Source organism: Schistocerca serialis, chromosome 6 (genome assembly GCF_023864345.2).
Source record: "Schistocerca serialis cubense isolate TAMUIC-IGC-003099 chromosome 6, iqSchSeri2.2, whole genome shotgun sequence".
Classification (NCBI taxonomy): Eukaryota; Metazoa; Arthropoda; class Insecta; order Orthoptera; family Acrididae; genus Schistocerca; species Schistocerca serialis.
Window position 1 is genome coordinate 291466541 of NC_064643.1, and position 20726 is coordinate 291487266.

General features: G+C 36.8%; 1 protein-coding gene across 1 annotated transcript in view; it reads left to right on the forward strand.

The window, feature by feature from the left end:
* LOC126484414 (collagen alpha-2(IV) chain) overlaps positions 1-20726 on the forward strand; it is a 277927-nt gene that overhangs the window by 203630 nt on the left and 53571 nt on the right. The window contains exons 18-23 of the mRNA XM_050107923.1: positions 2962-3114; positions 7168-7293; positions 7846-8069; positions 13395-13661; positions 15272-15443; positions 17278-17523. Of these exons, the coding sequence (XP_049963880.1) occupies positions 2962-3114; positions 7168-7293; positions 7846-8069; positions 13395-13661; positions 15272-15443; positions 17278-17523 (1188 nt within the window). The remainder of the gene's footprint in view (positions 1-2961; positions 3115-7167; positions 7294-7845; positions 8070-13394; positions 13662-15271; positions 15444-17277; positions 17524-20726) is intronic.

A 20726-nucleotide genomic window follows, 5' to 3' on the forward strand; every position in this document is an offset into this window, starting at 1 on the left:
ATATGTTGATTCATAGGAATGATACATAATATAACTCCAACATATCAGGCTGGGTTTAGAAGCCAGTGCAGCTGGTTTGAACAGGCTCTAGCCTTGACATCCTACGGTGAGGCTGGATTCCATAAAAAACTAAAGACATTGGTGGTCTTTGTTGATCTGTCAGTAGCATACAATACTGTGTGGCTAGATGGACTACTGCTGAAACTAAAACAGCATATCCCAAGGAAGGAACTGAAGACACTTGTCGGAAATACAAAGTGTGACAATAAAGTAATGAGACTGATTTTCTTCGCAAGATGTGGCAACCTTGCAGGCTTGCGTTGGCACAATATCTTTGACCTTGGTCTATAAGCTGCTTCTAGTCCAAGCGGCACATCAATGCAACTGCTCAGTCGTGAGTTGTGCTGTATTAAGTTAACACGTGTTTGTGTCTCTCGTCACGGAAATGAAACCGCATAATATTGTGCAACAGTATGCCATTTATTTTTGTGTTAAATTTAGTGAAAACACAACAACAGCTTACGGTAAGCTTCAGAAGGCTTTTGGAGAGGAGGTTATGTCAAGATCTCAAGTTTATCGTTGGCATAAAATGTTTAGTGAAGGCAGAACGAATGTTGAAGATGAAGATCGCATTGGACGACCATCAACTTCACGGATGGATATCAATTTGGCCATGGTGCGTGAACTCGTATGATCTGATCAGAGATTATCCTTGAAAATTATTGCAGAAGAACTGAACATCAATCTAGAAATGGTTTGTCTAATAATAACTGACGATCTTAGTATGAGAAAGATTGGATTCTGCATCACGATAATGGGCCATCCCATACTGCTCTGTCAGTACAGCAATTTTTAACCTCAAAACAGATTTCAGTACTACCACAGCCACCTTATTCACCAGATATCACTCCGTGCAACCTTTTGTTATATCCAAGAGTCAAAACGACAATCAAGGGACACCATTTTCAAACAACACAAGATGTCCAAAAAGCTGTGACAAGGGCCTCGGAGGATATTACAGAAGATGAGTTCCAGAAATGTTACCATTAATGGCAGAAGCGTTGGAAAAAGTGTGTGCAATCAGAAGGGAACTACTTTGAAGGAGACAACACTAAACTTGACGAAGACAGTAAGCAAACTTTTTTTTTTCACATCAGTCTCATTACTTTATTGTCGCACCTCATATGCTATCCAACTGTTACTTCATGGTTATCATTGGACAGAAACAGAGTAAATCATTTACCATAAAAAATGGGATTTCCCAAGGATCCATACTGGCACCCTTGCTCTTCAATCTGTATACCAGTGGTGTGCCAAACACTATGTGTAACAAGTTTTGCTATTCCAATGACCTTGCCGTAACCAAACAAACCAGTACACTTGAGGAAGGAAAAAGTATATTGTCTACAGAATTAGAAAGTCTCCACACATATTACAAAGCATGGAGACTCCAACCAAATGCAGCCAGGACATGAGTCCACACATTCCACTTAAACAATAGAATTTCAAACCAACAGCTCAATGTGAACTTCTTTCAGCAGAGGATCAGACAAAATTTCCAACCTAGATACTGTGGTGTCATGCTCAACTGGTCTTCAACATATAAAAGACACCTGAAAAACACTAGCAAAAAGCTAAAGACACAAAATAACATCATAAAAAACTGGCAAGCACAACCAGGGTTGCTGATGCATCACTCTACAGACTGGAGCTCTGACATTGGTATACACAGTTGCTGAATATGATGCCCCAGTATGGCAACACACACCGAGCAAGGTGGCGCAGTGGCTAGCACACTGGACTCGCATTCGGGAGGACAACAGTTCAATCCCATGTCCGGCCATCCTGATTTAGGTTTTCTGTGATTTCCCTAAATTGCTCCAGGCAAATGCCCCGATGGTTCCCTTGAAAGGGCACAGCCGACTTCCTTCCCCATCCTTCCCTAATCCGATGAGACCGATGACCTCGCTGTCTGCTCTCCTTCCCCAGGCAACCCAACCCCAACCCTATGGCAACACAATGCTCATACAAGGAAAACAGACATCCATCTGAATAAGTCAATGAGAATTATTACAGCTGCATTAAAATCCACACCGATCCCCTTGCTGCACACTATCAGTAACATTTCACCACCTGAATTCCAATGTCAAGAAACATCCGATCGAGAATGGAGGAATCTGCATCACCCCGACAACCCCTAAGACTTCCCAGTTCAGTAAATGCTACCAAATGATAACAAATACAAAATAGTAAATAAATATTACCAAAATAGAAAACAAAGAGGGGAAAATGGAGAGGGTATTTTAAGGGAGGGTGGCGGGATATGATGGTATGTTGAAGAGTCTTAAATGACCTTCCTCCAGACCGCTTGATGTCATGCACTCCTTAGTGCCATAATAGAAAAGACAATAAGAAGTTTGACCTTAAAGAATAGTGATGCAAGATGTGAAATGCTGTAAAAATAAAATGTCAGTGTGTTCAAGATCCATCCTCCAGTCTACTAGGATTTGATCTGAAGACAAGTGAGGGGACACGACTGGACAAGATAAGAACAGGTCATGCCAGGTGCAAAGCTATGATGCTGCTCCCTCCACTATCAGTTGACTGCATTCAATAGTTGTTGAACTATGATTAAATATCTATTTTAATAACAGTCCTAATTTTATAGTGTAAATGTCCTCCTTTTAGTATTATTGAGAATTTGAACCTATTAGATTTGTGATTGAATTCTTAACTGTATATTGTAAACTGTATATATTTCTCAATATTTCCAGTAGTTCACGTACAATAAATAAATAACTTTGATTAATTCCACATCCCTGAGGGATCGCTATGAACCAGTTTAGAAAACACAATGAGTAAACTAAAGTTGATTATTGAATTCATAGAAATTCCAGAAATGTCATGATTCAGTAACTTTTAGAAGTCTGTAATGGTATGTGCAACTGCTTTATATTTCAGGGCTGCAAGGTTTTCCTGGAGAAAAGGGAGATCAAGGTATTCCTGGCCTGAATGGTCTTCCAGGACAGCCAGGTCAGAAGGGAGAGCCAGGTCCAATAGGGCCCCCAGGTCCTCCAGGAATACCTGGTCGTCCTGGAATGGATGGCCCAAAAGGTGATGTGCTGTTATCTTATAGAGAAAAATAAATAAATAAAATACATTAATGTATACATGTTTTGCTCTGGTAAGTAAGGTATTATTTCACTTATAAATATGTGATAAATGTGAGTGATGTCTTCCTACAAATGAGTTTGTAGATGACTGATGTGTCTGATCCATAAAATACACAGACACACAAATTCTGCTTCTGAGATTTCAAGTAAATACAAGAGGACCAGTTGTCAGTTTGTCATTCTTCCTCAGGACTACTCTCAGCTTTCTTCTCATGTACTAAATGCCTACATCATAAAATCTGTGTTCTTTGAACAGCTGATACAAGAAGAGTGGTTCATCTCTAAATTGGATGGTCAAGGCCACATGTTTCCCAGTAATAATAATTTTACTTGGCCCACCAGCTGAATGGCAAGTCTTTCTATCAGATGACACCTTAGTGGCTTGTGTGTCCCTGACCTAATCCAGTTATCCAACTAGGGAAAGGAAACTTGCATGCAGTTTAACATGTTGATCCATGCGATTCCCCACATTGCTGAAAAGCAAAGGCTAGATTAAAGGCAGACTGAAAAATTCTGTAGTCTGACCAGGATTCAATTCCATGACCTCTTGGTTTCCAAGCATGCGCTTTGTCACTAGACCATCAGGCCCAACTCCAATGCAGTGACTACCTTGGATTATTTTGAAGTACAATACAACCTTGTGATAACAATGACTAGCCATAAAGACCACATACCCAATCCACAAGAATTAATGCTGAGCTATCACAGCTGCAGAAATCAATTAGAAAAGTGATACATACTAACCAGTCAACTTTGTGATGTCGTAATTGAGGTAGGGACACACGGATCTCATCAGAATGCCATTTTTTCTTTCTTTCTTTTGTTTCTAATTGTCATTTCATTCCCTCAAGAGAGGGATTGACAGATAGCCAAATGTGACTGCTCTCAATCAGTAAAGGTTCTTAAAATGTAATGTGGTTAAAATAACATGAAAGATGAAAAGCATACATATGGTATGACTGTATCAGATGATCATGATGCAGAAATGATGACACCCTAAGTGGAAGTTATGGTGTAGATTTTATATTGATTGATAATGGTGGGATGGCTGGAGGATTATGTTTGGGAGCTTGTTAATCAGTTCCAGGTAGCTGTGTTGGTCAAATGAGATTTCTAGGACATGATGAAAGTAGAAACTGAAAGTGGGGCATATGTGAGGAACTGATGTACGAGTCGGAAACTGGAAAATTTCAGGTTTTCTTTTGAGGGTTGAGATAAGGGAATGGAATCTGACTGACTTGTGGTGTGGATTCAGTGCAGCAGAATAGGGATGCCATGCATGGTAGGTGGACAGATAATCTCACCATTGCTGGAGATAGCAAAAGATAGCAAACAGCTCTTTCAGAGATGGAATCTTTCGAGAAAAACTGAAGATGAAGCAGATGGTACCAGTGTACAAGAAAGGGGATAAGGATGACCAGATTCACTGATATCAGGTTTCTCAAAAATCCTGGAAATGCTTGTGTATAATAGAGTAGTTGATTTCTAGACAAATACAACTTTCTTATACTATCGCACTTAGTTTCAAAAAGAATAGCTCTGTGGGATCAGCGATTGCTAGTCTGAAAGAATATATTATACAGTCCTTAGATGATAAACAAGTTGTATCTGTAATGTTTCTGGATCTCTCCAAAGCATTTGACACTATTGGCCATGAAATACAGAGAAGAAAATTGGAAAACTATGATATTCGAGGGCAAGCAGGCGAATGGATAGAATCATACTTACGCAACAGGAAGCAATATGTATCAATAGAGAATGCGTATCAGTCAGAAACTAAAGCTATCAAATATGGAGTGCCGCAGGGATCTGTAATGGGCCCATTGTTGTTTAATCTTTATCTCAATGACATAGCAGTAATCAGCAATGACCAAAATGTGGTACAGCTTGAGAGAGGAGCATAGATATCTGCAAACACCACAACTCAGTGGCTCCTGGAAAATGAAGTTCTTATAAACCTACAGAGACTATGTGTGCTTCTGTGCACAGTATACCATGGACTCTTCGAACCATACCTGCAGTATGGAGCGGTAGTGTGGGGCAATTCAAACATTTGAGAAATAAAAAGGGTGTTCACATTGGTGGTGGTGGTGGAGGGGGGGGGGGGGGGGGGGGGGGAAGCAATCAGTTTCATATTAAGAAGAAAGACTTGGACTTCTGAAGCATGCAAAACTGCTTCAAAAGACTAAGCATCTTAACTTTTACATCCTTGTAGATATATAAAACTATAATATGTGTCACAAAAGATAGTGCAGAGTAAAAAATGATATATGAAGCATACCCCACCGACAGACAATGCTTGAAAAAGGACGCAGGGACTCAGGTATCTCAGTACTAAGAAGTCTGCCTAAAAACTGCATGGTAATGGACATGACACTAAGATTTCAAAGAATCACAAAGACTGTGTGGTGGAAAAGGAATTCACTGTTGAAGAGTATTTATCACATTAAATTTGTGTAATTGTTACTTGTAATCAGTGATGTTAAAATATAAGATGAATGCTTTTTATTTTTAATGTGTCCTGTATTACATGTACAGTCTCTGTACACAATGTAATCCTACAGGATCATATAAAATTCAGTGCAGTTTAATTTAACAGCAGTCTATATAGTTGCTCTAGCCAGCTACTGTGTTTGTTGATTAGCAGTTTCAGTCTTGAGATTTGCTGAAACTGCTGTTGACTGTTATATTTTAACAGGATTGCCGTGCAAATTATGAAAACAGATATTTTGTGAAAAATTGTTTGTGTTCATGGCTGTACAAGTAAGTACATAACAATCTTGAAACGGCTTTGTTACAACATGATGGCATTGGTAATTTGCAAAAGGCATTATTGCAGAACCTTTTAAGCTCAAGACTGCTGTGAAACAGGGAAATATGATGATGACAACTGTATTCTCCATCTACCTCTCAACCACATTAAAGTCCATATTCTTACAAGAAAAATATTTCCATGCGACTAGGGTAGGAAACTTTTCATCCTTAACATGCTTACAGCCAAACTGAACTGACAATAACATTGACCTAAGGCTCCAGTATTTCAATGACAAGGTCACATTACATAGTTTGAGCCAGAACTAAAAACAAGTCCAAACGTGTAGCCTATACCAAGGAATATAACAAGTTATGACACCAGCAAAATTATGAAAATATAAAATTGCACATGTAGTAGCCCCAGGAATCCATGGCCAAGCACCTAGTATAACAGTTAACCATTACCTATTCAAAATGTTGACTACTTAAATGGAAAGTGAGGTCTCTTCCAAATCAAATATTGATGTTGAGAGTCAACACAGTATCAGTTACACCAGGGCAGCATTTGGAAGGCTGACTGTGAGAGTGTTTAAAATATGTAAATATGTTGTTGTTGTTGTGGTCTTCAGTCCTGAGACTGGTTTGTTGCTGCTCTCCATGCTACTGTATCCTGTGCAAGCAACTTCATCTCCCAGTATGTACTGCAGCCTACATCCTTCTGAATCTCTTTAGTGTATTCATCTCTTCGTCTCCCTCTACGATTTTTACCCTCCATGCTGCCCTCCAGTACTAAATTGGTGATCCCTTGATGCCTCAGAATATGTCCTACCAACCAATCCCTTCTTCTAGTCAAGTTGTGCCACAAACTCCTCTTCTCCCCAATTCTATTCAATACCTCCTCATTAGTTATGTGATCTACCCATCTAATTTTCAGCATTCTTCTGGAGCACCACATTTTGAAAGCTTCCATTCTCTTCTTGTCCAAACTATTTATTGTCCATGTTTTACTTCCATACAAAGCTCTGTATCTGCTTAATGCATCTTATGATTTTAAGCTTTTATTTCATGGCCTTTCTTTAGTTAGACAGTTTTATATTATTATATTTGTAACAGCACATTTCTGGTTCTTATAACTATTTCATAAAAACAGTACTTCATTATGAAGTCTCATTATTGACAAAATATACAGTGAATTGTTTTAAAAGTTTTCATTAACAGTATGGAACTATTTCTTTCATAGGACAACCCGGTTTGGTAGGAGAACCTGGAAGAATGGGAATTACTGGGTTCCCTGGCATGAAAGGAGACAGAGGTGCACCCGGAATAGATGGCCCGAAAGGATTCCCAGGGCGTAGCGGACCACCAGGTAACAATCTAAGAGTTGTTTTAGGCAAATTCAGCAATGATTCTAATATTTGTTGTTTTTTATGGTTAAATTAGTATCTCAAGAACAATAGTTCAGTAATGTAGTCCATGGTTCTGAAGACTGCAAGATTACCTATCTGCATTCCAGTGGAGGTAACAAAAGAGGAAAAATGTGTATTAATTCTTCAAACTGGTAGTTCCATTCTCATGCCTATTCTATTGATGGCCCTTTATGTGAGTGGCTGGTAAAATGGATGTAGCGTTTTATCTAAACTTCTTTAGTACAGCAATCATGTGCCCAAAATCATTTGTATTTTAACAATAGAACTTTACTACCTTTAAAGCACAAGAAATCTATCCTTTGTGATGGTATTTATGAAAAACAATATATGAATGACTAAATGAATGAATGAACAGAGTCCTTCACTGCAGTTCTTCCAGTAAGAGAATTTTTCTCTCTGATATACGCCTTGCTGGTTAAGTATGCCAAAAGTGGCAATGTCAAATATTGAATGTGGTATTTGTATCTCACAAAATTGCATATGTCTGTCAGGTGCTCCTGGAAGTCCAGGAATGGATGGAATTCCTGGCCCCAAAGGAGATAAAGGTGACTATGGTCCTCCTGGATTCCCAGGGCTTCCTGGTGATGTGGGACCACCAGGTCCACCGGGTATTGTGGGTCAAAAAGGTAATCAAGGACTGCCAGGGCCAGCAGGACTACCCGGTCCAGCTGGACCCACCGGACCAAAGGGTGATGTTGGTCCTGCAGGCATACCGGTAAGTTCACACATTACTGTAACTAAAGCACGTTAAAACATAATTTACATAAGTTCTCACAAGATACTGAGCATAATTTGGTAAGTAACATTACTGAAATGGCATAGGATGTTGTAACCATCCTACTACCATGAGAATAGCTCAAAATATTATTTTTATTTGTGTATGGCTTCTTCTTGAAAATGGAGTGTACCACAAATTCTATGAACGTAGTAGTAGAATCATACAAAATTGTGAAATTTGTACGTATCTTGTCTGTCCATAATCCCTGCAACAAAGCACATTAACTATCTACTGGCTCTGATTCCCAATAGCCTGGATTTTTGCAAATAGGCAAAATTTTGGCATTCTGATAAAGAAAAGACATACCCAGATCTTATAATTTTCACTTTGGTTTAATGAACTCCAAGTAATTTTAACAACTTTTACAAAACTGGACTAACATTTATTTGACAAACTCTTTAGATTAACAAAACTGCCTTTTTCTGTCAGATGCAACTGCCTAAGTGTAAACAGAAATGTAATGATGGACTATTTACAAAATATTATTAAAATGTTTATGTAACTAAACTTAGAATTAACACTTATGAATTCACAGAAGTTTAGGTACAATGTTAAGCTTTACAAACTGGCAAAAAAAAATAATAAATGGAATTAGTAAACATTAGTTCCAAATAACTTTACATGACTTTTTATTATTTAATTATTTTTAATTAGTAACATTTATGGCATAATTTAACTTTCAACAGATTTACGTAGTGCTCCTACTTTTGTTCAGAATAATGTAAATATTCCAAATCTGCCTGAGTTAACGTAACAAACAAATAGATCTTTTATGTAAATGAATAATAATTACATTCTTCATAGAGCCATGTGGCTGAGTATTTTTGAATGTAATCAAATATGGATCAGCTATTTTAGCAGACATGTACATCCTATACTTAAATTTGTGTTTCTCCGTCTGTTACATTCTATCTCTCTGGAATTTCATGCATGAAACTTGTCATTGATCAAGGTGTGTGTTATGGATTATTGATTAAAATAGTCATGAGGGAAGTCATTTATTGTGATCATTTGAGTTATAATCTGAATTTTACCACGAACAATATCAGATCAAGATTCAGAAGTTCATACAATAAACAAATCAAAGAAACAGTCTATCAGAGGGGTAGTATAACAAGTGAATCTACGCTTTTCTAATTTTAATAACATAACTTGTCTCACTAAATTTTTCACAAACTTCCCTTACTAGCTCAAAATATTCTTCCCAGTTTTTCCAATAATTAAAACATCGTCAACTTAAATAGTTAATTTGGCAAGCAGTTCTTTCCTCAAAATGGAGTCCTATGCACATAAGAAATTCAGCAACAGAAATGTTATGTGCACAAAGCACAACGTGATATTGGTTACATCTAACCCCACCCCAACAAAAGAAAACAGTGTATTTTCTAGAACAGTCTCAGGTTGAATTTGGTGAAATCCAGATGTGTGATCTAAACTAGTCATGAATTTAATATGCTCATAGGTATATAGTAACTCATGAATATTTTCATAATGATCAGTTTCTCACTCTAAATATTTATGTTCAAAATGTTCAAATGAGTGTGAAATCTTATGGGACTTAACTGCTAAGGTCATCAGTCCCTAAGCTTACACACTACTTAACCTAAATTATCCTAAGGACAAACACACACACCCATGCCCGAGGGAGGACTCGAACCTCCGCCGGGACGAGCTGAAATATTTATGTATATGTACAGAATCGAGAAAAGGTCTTGCTCCCCCATCTTCATTTGAGACGACAAGATGGTTATTGTACTCACTTCCACTCCATTGCATTATCCCCCATCTTTCCATTTTTTAGCAGAACTCTTTCTAGAGCTTCTCTTTTTGAGAATGAAACACCAGATGGCCTGACAAAAAATGGTTCATATGCCTTCAGCTTTAACCTGTTTTTTGTTGAAAATGTAACAATATTTTCCACAGCAATTACCTTAATTTCAGTTTCTGGTATGAGCTCATCTTTTCTGCTTCCTTTAATTTACCCTCAACTATACTAATACACTACTAATCAGTTAGCTTCTCTTCAGTATAAACATCATCAAAATATTCACTTTATTAGCATAATTCCGCCCCCCCCCCCCCCCCTCCCCTCTATTTGGTTACTAGTGTTTGTGTGCTTCTGAATATTTGATGTAACCTGTCTTGAAATTTTGCCTTTAAGAGTCAGTAAACATTAATTCTCTTTTAAACCAATTATCCTACTTCACTTTCATAATCCAATCCATTCCCAAAATAATGTTTTCTCTTAAATCTGAAATTACTAGGCAACTTTTTGAAAATTTTGTTTCCAGAACAGTACGTGATAAAAATACTCTTTTCTTCATAGTTTTACTATATCTCCCAGTACACTCCCTTATTTTAACTCTCACTATAGGCACTTCAATAAAGTCAGGACTGTGTTTAATTTTATCCTTCAGTTTTTCAGAAATCCCAGAGATTCAACTACCGTTACCTTTCCAACTTTCTTTTTGTACATAAATTTGAGGACTTCCATATGGCTCACATTCCTTTTCATGATCCCTTTCATATTAAAGATCTTTTTAGTTTCCCTAACACCCACATTCTTTACTTCATCTTTGTCTTCCAATCTCTCCCCTTCTATCTAAATGAACTCTTAGCAATATCTGGTTCCACTTCATTTATGAAGTTCTCATTAACAGACTGACCATTGTCTACAGCTTCCTCCCCATTTTCAAATCTGTTACTCATCTTTTCCCAAAAATTAGAATGCATTTTCTCACAAATTTCCTCTAACTGTGCTCTGACTTTTTCTGCTGTCATTACAATTATCCCACACTACCAGCAAAATGCCATAATATGTGTTTTCTCACATTCTTCATTTTCCTCTTTCTGTTTGATTAACTACTGGTGTTAACTGGCAAATTCTGATTCTCATGAATATCTATTTCAGTAACCTGCCTTTATCACCCATTTTCATCAACATTTTCTAATTACCGTCTTCTACTGCTTCTTCTTTAACTGCAACATAAATCATTCCACTAAGTTCTTCATCACAATTCTAATCATTATCTTCACTAACAAACTTATCATCAGTTACATTACAATTATATGGTAGATTTTCTTCACTCCCAAGTACACAATCGTAAGACTCACCAGTTACAATATCAGATTCAGCAAAATTACTTTTCACTTCTGTTTCCACATCATCTATTAACTTATTTATTCCATATTCATTGTAATTGTTATTTATCATTTCCTCCTCCAACTGTCATCTGTCATACTATCACTATTGCTTTCCAAAATTCTTTATTAAAATTCTGCCTGTTCATCTGATATGCCCTTTGTGTTTCTTCCATAAAATTGTGAATTCTTTCTCTCTCTAAACCTTCTTTTAAAATTACTAATCCTATTTTGATGCATGTTCCTCACCACAAACTGACATGCTCCCAATGGAATGATGATCAGTTTCCCAGTATATTTCTTCCATCATCCATCTCCTGTTATATTTTGAACTATGTTTTCCTTTCCAGGGTCTACCTGTTTTCAAATTAAATTATTATTTTTTTTTTTTTTATTTCATTTAAAATCTGTTCTGTTCACCCCTGTCATATCTTTAACATATATGATGGGGGTGATTATAGATTTTAATATTTTGACTTTGTCTTCTAAATTTTGCTTAGTTTGAACAATCTATGGGCTAAAATTCACATATTCCTGTGTCATAACATTATTAACAATTTCAGAAGTCTTTGCAGTATTTTCTATTTCTTTTGATATGGTTAAGAGTGAATTCCATATTTACAATTTTTGATTCAACTACAGTCACCCAATGATCTTTTTTGGCCCTGATTCTATAGTAAATTTTATTTTATTAATTTTCTCTTTTAATTCCATGATCTGAACACCTGCTTTTGCTGTTTGACTATCTAAATCACATTTTACTGTACTTTTTGAGTTACATTATTGATTCTGTTGCCCAGTTCACCGCTCAGATTTTCTCTTGATATGTGTATTTTGACACTGTTTTCCATTATTTGGCAGCTTTATCCAAACTTTAATTAACTTTTTGAAATCTTGATTTTTTTTTTAGTTTCATAAATTTTGGTATTGCATTCTGTTTTCTGATAACCCAGTTTACCTAGCTCACTTTTTAGTTCAAGATTCAATTGTTCTATTTGCTATTCAATCACTTCTCAAATCTATTCTGAGTTTATTTCTTAAATTTTTCATTTCATTATTGCATGTGTGATCATTGCATTCCCACTTGAAAATAAACTTCTGACTCTTTGTTCAAATCTTCAATTGTCCCCTCTCATTAATTGTGTAACCAGTTCTTTTTGATATAATTTTGTTATTTCTTTTTTAGTTCAATTAAAAACAATAACTCCATTCAGGGATTCCCTGTCAATGCCCTACACACAAAAAACAAATTAAAAAAATGCACTCATCTTTTTTGTCATGCCAGGAAGGAAATAATCAAGTCCTCAATAATGTCCACATGTCCCAATGTCCATAACTTTAACTTGCAGTTGAAAGATTTCAAAAAGTTTTGTTAATTCAAATGCTCCATTTTTGCATTCTGTCTGAAACTTTATTAGAATGCCAGTCCCATATTTTAATTATCCCAGCACCACTCCACCAGCTACAATGACATACTATCATGATAACAATTTAAAATATTGCTTTTGATTGACTATTACTGCTTGAAAATGAAGCACACCACAAATTCTGTGAGTGCAGCAATAGAATAATACAAAATTGTGAAATTTTTACTTACCACCAATGTGTATGAACCATCTGCTTGCTCTGACTTCCAGTAATCCAGACTTTTGCAAATGAGCAAAATTTTGACTTTCTTTATAGAACATACATACTCAAAACTGTGGTTTGATGAACTCTGAATAATTTTTAACGAACTTTTACAAAACTGGTTTAACACATACTCGACAACCAATTTAGATTAAAAACTGCTATTCACTGGTGGCCACAGCCACTGTAGTATAAACAGAAATGTAACAATGGACTATTATTAAAACATTTACATGATTAAAGTTATAATAAACACTTATGAGTTCACAGAAGTTTAGATACAATGATAAGTAAATTGGTGGAATATGTTTAACATAAGCAGAATTTGTCCAGATATAGTTTCCTATACAATTCTTTTACAATGGAAAAAATAAACAAATATTTTCAAATAACTTTTACAGAATTAATGTTTTCATTGTGCCATGCAAAAATATGTGTCTGAATTGTGATAGATTACTTGTGTAGAGTTAAGTAGTTCCTTTCAATTTGCAGGGTAGGAAAGGTGAACCAGGCCAGACATCAGAAAAAGGACAGAAAGGAGAACCAGGTATTCCAGGTCTACGTGGAGAGCCTGGACTTCGTGGCCTGGATGGTATTCCAGGAGCAAAGGGAGAACCTGGTTTGCCTGGAATTGGTCGTCCTGGAGCACCAGGAGAAAAAGGTGAACGAGGACCCGCTGGAGTTGCAGGACTGCCTGGCACAGATGGTGAAAAGGGAGCTACTGGTCCTCCAGGATTCCCTGGAATGAAAGGAGACACAGTAAGATTTTCATTACTACTGTAATATAGCTACAATCATTTTGTGAAATTATTGCAGTAAAATACATTCTTCATATTTTTCAAATACTGATGGAAAAACCACTAATAAAAGGAAATTGATAAAATCATGAAAGGGTTATCAGTTAATTAATTATTAACAATCCTCAGTACTAAAAATATATTGTCGCATAGAATCTGAAATAAAGAACCAGTTATGAGAGCAGGTTACTCAACAGAAACTAATACTTCACACTGAAGGCATGTTTGTTGAGTGCATACAGAGTGTACGCGGAGTTGAATTGCCTGCCTCAGCAGAGCATGCTGCTATTTACGTATGTTTTATCAAATGATAATATTTCATAAATAAGTTACCCCAATCTATATCTGATGGTGAACTCTTTGATGCCCTAGTAGCATTGTTTACAGTTTATAACATGCCAAAACTGTTCAATTTACTTAGGGAATTGTTACTAATTCCACCCTCCACACGTGGTTTTATATTCATTTCTTTACATATTATTGTGTTAGTTTTGGAGGATGAGACTCTTTCTATGATTTCATTTAATTTATTGAAGAGAGTGTCCACATTACCACTAAGTGAGTGGTACATTCAATGGATGATTTAACATTTTATGTATTTGTATGTTTATTAGTTTAATAGCTATTCAAAATGTTTACCTGCAGTAATTGTGATCAGATATATACTAACTTTAAAATGTGGGCTACTTCTGATATAAATGTATGAACACCCACCAAAAAGATATTTCTACAGTAGCAACTTGCATGTTTATATGATGATAACATTATATGCTGTATCTCGTTGCCTCTACACCAGCGCTCTGTAATGCTTATGATTGTGCTGTAATTAAACTTGAAGCTGCTTTATTTTATTTGTAAAAGACTATATGTTGTGTTGAATACTAGAAAATTCGGAGAAAGTTTTTGTGGTATTGGTCCATATTATTTGGTTTTCCTCTGTGACAGCTGATGACTGCGCACTCTGGTACAATACTGTCTATCTTCCTTGTATATGTTTAAGATATCTTTAAATGTGTTGAGACACTTTTAAGGGAGGGGAGCTTGTTGTCGTTGTTTATCCTAAAAAGGCCTACTCCTATTCATCACTAGATTACTCCGAAAGTAAATTGATGGTCAAAATACACTTGCTGATCAGTCTACAAGTCCGTGTCTTGAAACCATGACAATTTCTTCTGTAAATGTCACTACCATTTGGGAACTACAATATGTTTTGAATACTTAAGAAATAATTTTTTCGCTGATTTTCATGGGTTTTCTCCATTTCTTCTTAATCATTTGACAGTTTTCTTGGTATTCTAAATACTGATTTTCTGCATCTACTTTTACAGATCAGCTGAAATACAAACCAGTCTTCTGATGTAGTGACAACAAGTTTGAATTGTATATTTGGCTGTATCATTCACTGTTTGGTTCTACTCCTGTAGTACATATTGTGAGATTTTATGACCTAATGTTTGCAGTAACTCACCTCACCTTCCTGTTGCTGTTGGCCCTGCCATAGCAGTTATTGGTTAATACAGTATTCATCATTATGCAGTTTATAAAATTATGATTTTTTTTTCTGTATTTCAGGGTCCATCGGGTATCTTTGGAACACCAGGTTTGCCAGGAATTGATGGAATGCCAGGAGCTAAGGGTGAAAGAGGTTACCCTGGTCCTGTAGGCAGGCCAGGTCCTAAAGGTGACATGGGTTTCAAAGGGCAAGACGGAATGGACGGTCCAAAGGGAGAGCCCGGCCTAAGAGGTAAAATTTATTAGATTTCTAAAAATACCATTGTGTAGATTAGTTTATATGAAGTAGATTAATATGTTGACAGAGTAGGGAATTCTAAAAACTTTTAAATCTATTTGATTTACTGACACCCTTTCTCCTACTAATTAAGAAATAATTAAATACCTGTGATTCTTAAATTACTCTTTTGCACTGTTACTTTTATTCAGCCTGTCAATATAGAAATAGGTTAATCAAACTTTCATTCATTTCTAAGTCTGTGTGAAAATAAAATTGATGTACTAGTATTTTACCAGAAATTAACATTAAAGAGATTATTTTTAAGTATACAGAAAATTCATCATGCTCTGATACATTCATGTTTCTTTGTTAATAGTCTCAGAAACATAGCAAGAAATTCATATCATTGTTGCTATCACTTAATTAATACACTGATAGAAAAAAATTGCAGCACCAAGAAGGAGTTATGCAGCATAAACAAAAATGGGTAGGTGTGTTTCTGCATCTGAAAGATGACATCTATTCAAATTTCATGCCAGTCTCAAAGGACGGGCAGTAGTGGGCCCTTATGAGGATGCAAATCAGATTTGCTTTCAATACACACTGTAATGGTTGTGAGCATTAATTACCTTTGTGATTCAACAGCATGAGTTGATGTTAATTAAGAACTTCTTAATGGTGAAACAGATGTCATTATCAGCATCTCACTGAGTTTGAATGAGGTCTGTAATAGAGTTATGAGAAGCAGGATATTCCTTCCATGACACTGCTGAATGATTTGGCAGGAATTTAGCCACTGTACATGATTACTGACAGTGGTGGTCACTAGAATGTACAGTTACAAAGAGACTGGGCTCCGGACGGTCACATGGCACTACCGAGTTGGAAGATGATCATGTTCATTGTATGGCTCTGGTGCATCATTTTGCATCTGCAGCAGTAATTTGAGCAGCAGTTGGCACCACATTGACACAACAAACTTTTACAGCAAATGGACACCTCTGGGCCCCAATGATGGCTGTGTGTTGATTAGGAAACCAGTTGAGGGTCTTCAACCAACTTGTCTGAATGCTAGACACACTGAGTCTACACCTCGTGTTATGGTCTGGGGCACAATGTTGCATGACAGTAGGAGCACTCTCATGGGTATCCTGCACACCCTGACAGTTTATACATCAGTCTGGTGATTTGATCTTTTCTGCAGCCTTTCATGAACAGCATTCCAGGGGTGTTTTCCAACAGAATAACGCTCACCCGCATAACACTGTTGTGACCCAACATACTCTAAAGAATGTTGACATGTTGCCTTGGCCTACACGATCACCAGATCTGTCTGCAATTGAGCATGTCTGAGACATCTTCAGATGATAACTGCAGTGCCGTGCACAAACAGCTTTAGCCATCTCTGTATTGACAGATCAAGTGCAACAGGATGGAACTCCTTTCCACAAACTGACATACAGCATGTGTACAACACAATGCATTCACTTTTTTGTGCTTGCATCCAGAATTTGGTGGTTACAGTGGCTATTAATGTACCAGAATTTCACATTTCAAATGGCATAACTCACACCTACATTACCTGTGATCTAGCAGTGTTTTTGGAAATCCGTGGTATGGTCTTATGGAACCAATCTAGCAGTGTTAATCACTTAAATATGTTACCTAGACAAATGTACTCCTGAAATTTCATTACTCTACATTAATTATTTTTGGGTGCTGCAAATTTCTTTCATCAGCATGTGTGAGTATATAGTTAGATGTGAGAGAATACTGAAACATTTTAGCTGAATCAGCATTTCATTTTATTGAGACTGAACACATGTATTTGAATACTGTACAACAGGTCTGCCAGGAATCCAAGGACTATCAGGAGTACAAGGAGATAAGGGAGACCGTGGTCCTCCAGGACCAGTGGTAGATGTAAAAGGAGACAAGGGAGAGCCAGGGCTACCTGGTATTCCTGGCCCAACAGGCCCTAAGGGTGAAAGAGGATATGATGGCCTACCTGGAACTTCAGGTGAAAAGGGAAATCAAGGAATACCTGGTCCAAGAGGTCCTCAAGGTGCAATGGGAGTACCTGGTCCGAAAGGTGAGCTGATTTAAGTGTTTTCTCAAAACAGTAAGCTTTGTGACATACACATGTCAAGTCATACCTCTCTTCCAAGTACGATGCAGTATATAAAATATGAATATTTCTTCAATTTGTTTGTAAAGTTATTCATTCTACTATCAGAAATGTGCACTTCTAGCTGTTTCTTAAATCAGACATTACATTTGACCTCTTCCATTACATCAACTGATAATATACCATCTGCCATCTGCACCTCCGTTTCCAAATCTTGTATTCTTCTACTGTTTTTAGTGATATTTGTTTTCAAAGATTCCTTTGTTTATTTTATTTAGCTGTTTGTTGCTACCAAGTGAAAAAGGCCATCATTTCACTGACAATTTCTGGAATAGAAGAAATGAAGAGAAAGGAGAACATCTGGAAACTGATGTAATAACTGAAACTTCCTGTCAGATGAAAACTGTGTGCCGGACTGAGACTCGAACTTGGGACCTTTGCCTTTCATGGACTAGTGCCCTACCATCTGAGCTACCCAAGCACAACTCATGACCCATCCTCACAGCTTCCAGGAGTGCTGGTTCTGCAGGGTTCTGCAGAAGAGCTTCTGTGAAGTTTGGAAGATAAGAGATGAGGTATTAGTGGAATTGAAGCTGTGAGGATGGGTATGAGTCAGGCTTGGGTAAATCAGATGGTAGAGCACTTGCCCACGGAAGGCAAAAATCCTGAGTTCGAGTCTCGGTCTGCCACACAGTTTTAATCTGCCAGGTAGTTTCATATCAGTGCACACTCTACTGCAGAGTGAAAATTTCATTCTGATGTAAAAACTGTTTAGAAAAGTCACATTTATCATCACTGTTTTAACTCCAGAGGTTATAAATATGTCTTGGAACAAAAATTAACTATGGAATGCAACAGTACACTTCACAGTTAATTTCTGTTCCACATTATCATATTATATTTGTTTGGCTCTGCAGCCTTCATTGATTGACCCATCAGTGTCACTTTTAAAAATATGAAGCCTAAAAACACAGTTTCAGTACTGTAGTGTGACAGCCATGAGTGATGGTTTAGACTGAAGGAAATAGGAAGGATAAGTGGTTGCAAATCATAATAGGTTGCATAAAGAAGCAAGAGAGGAAAGTGGGGATGTTGTTGCCTCATTTGCTATTAACTGCTTTCTCTCTTCTGCATTTTTTTCTAATAGTTCTTTCTTTGTTTCCTCCTCCTCTGTGCTCTACAAAATCACCTGTCTCCACACCCATACCATTCCTCACATATCCCTCTCACCACATCAGTCCACTAATAAAAGACAGTCAAGTTTTGATGTTATCAGTATGTGAATTTGTGTACTTAAACTTTGAAGAAGAATGTGCATTGCTGTGTAACTTGATTTATCGAGAATAGGTAAGACCATAATTTATCCAGATTATCAAAAATCTGTATAATCCACAAATTCATAAAAAATATGAATGACATAATTTAAATGCCAAAAATACTTATACATTATATTTATTTTCGTGTAACACACACAAACTGTACATTTTTGTATACATTTTGACCAGATATTAAAGGGGGAAAAACACAGTAAGTTTTAAACATATAAATGCAAGGGCCATTTTTTTCAACCTCCAATAGGCTATAAATAAAAGACAAGTTCATTGAAAACAATTATTTTATTACCAGAAGTTTTGTACACTTATGGCTACTTTTCAACATAATCACCGAAAAGATTGAGACATTTATCGTGCCTGTGGAAAAGCTTTGCAATACCCTCTTCAAAAATTGTTGCCGCCAATGATTTCAAATGAGCATTGATGTTGTTTTGAAGATCTTCATTGGTTTGAAAGTGCTGCCCGCCTAGCCATGTCTTCAGTTCAGAGAAAAGGTGAGAGTCGCTGCGTGCCAAGTCAGGACTGTACAGCAGATGATCAAAAATTTCCATTGAAATTGTTCAAGGAGCCGTTGGATTGTGCCAGCGGTGTGTGGATGAACATTGTCCTGGATCAACACAATTCCTGAAGTCAGCATTCCTCTTCATTTGTTTTGAATGGCTCTCCACAAACGTCATGAAGTTTCACAATAAGCAGCTGCATTGATAGTGGTTCCGGGCTGCATAAACTCTACAAGCAACACACCTTTTATGTCCCGAAACATTGTATCCATAACCTTTCTGTTGTTGAATGTTTGTTTGAATTTTTTTGGGTTGTTTGGTGAATTTGGATGCATCCATTGTTGTGATTGTCAATTTGTTTCCGGTGTGTCTTATTGGATCCAAGTTTCATCTCTGGCAACAATTGATTTCAGAAAGTTCTCTCCTTTATTGTGATAACAGTCAAGGAAATTCAAAACTGACACCATTCAGTGACTTTTGTGGGTGTCCATCAACATCTTTGGAACCCAATGAGCACAAAGTTTTTGCATCCCAAATGTTGAGTAATGATAGAGTGTACAACAGATCTTGAAACTTCCAGAATTTCCATAGACAAAGCATTTATGGTGAACCTATGATTTTTCTCATTCAACAAGATCGGCTGTAACAACATACTTGCATCCTTGGTCCCCTTCATCATGCATGTCATTTCAATCATCTTTAAACTTTTGGCAATCATCTTTAAACTTTTGGCACCATTCACACATAACACCATCAGTCATGAAGTTATCATTGTACATTCAGGTCATTCTCCGATGAATTTCTGCTGCACTGTTCCCTTCTGCTTGCAGAAACCAAATTACACTTCACAATTCACACATGGCGGCAGCAACAATGACAGCAGCCATGTTTACGTGGCTGTAGTGCAACGCAGACTCATGCCTTGAGGTTGGAACTGGTAGAATGTGTAGTGGGAGAGTTGCACAGTAGCCTACAGTGCATGTCCACTTTCTACCACTCGTGTAGCATCTATACTAAGCGATCAGAGGTTGAAAAACAAAAAAAAACAGCCCTCACAATAATTTTGTTATCAGAAATCGTATTGTAGCCAGTGTCATTTTCATTTCACACACATTCATTTACATCATTAGCACCTGCATCTGAGTTTCTTGTGTCCATGGGCACTACTTATTATTATCAAAATTCTGCAAATTTTGTGTTTTGAATACTTTATTTGTACTTGTTGAAAAACTCTTGCTTTTCTTAGTGATCTCTGAAACATTTTTATATTACTATGTTTTTGAAAATTGTGAGTAGCATATAGTACATTAAAGTAATAATGCTACTTGGGTTT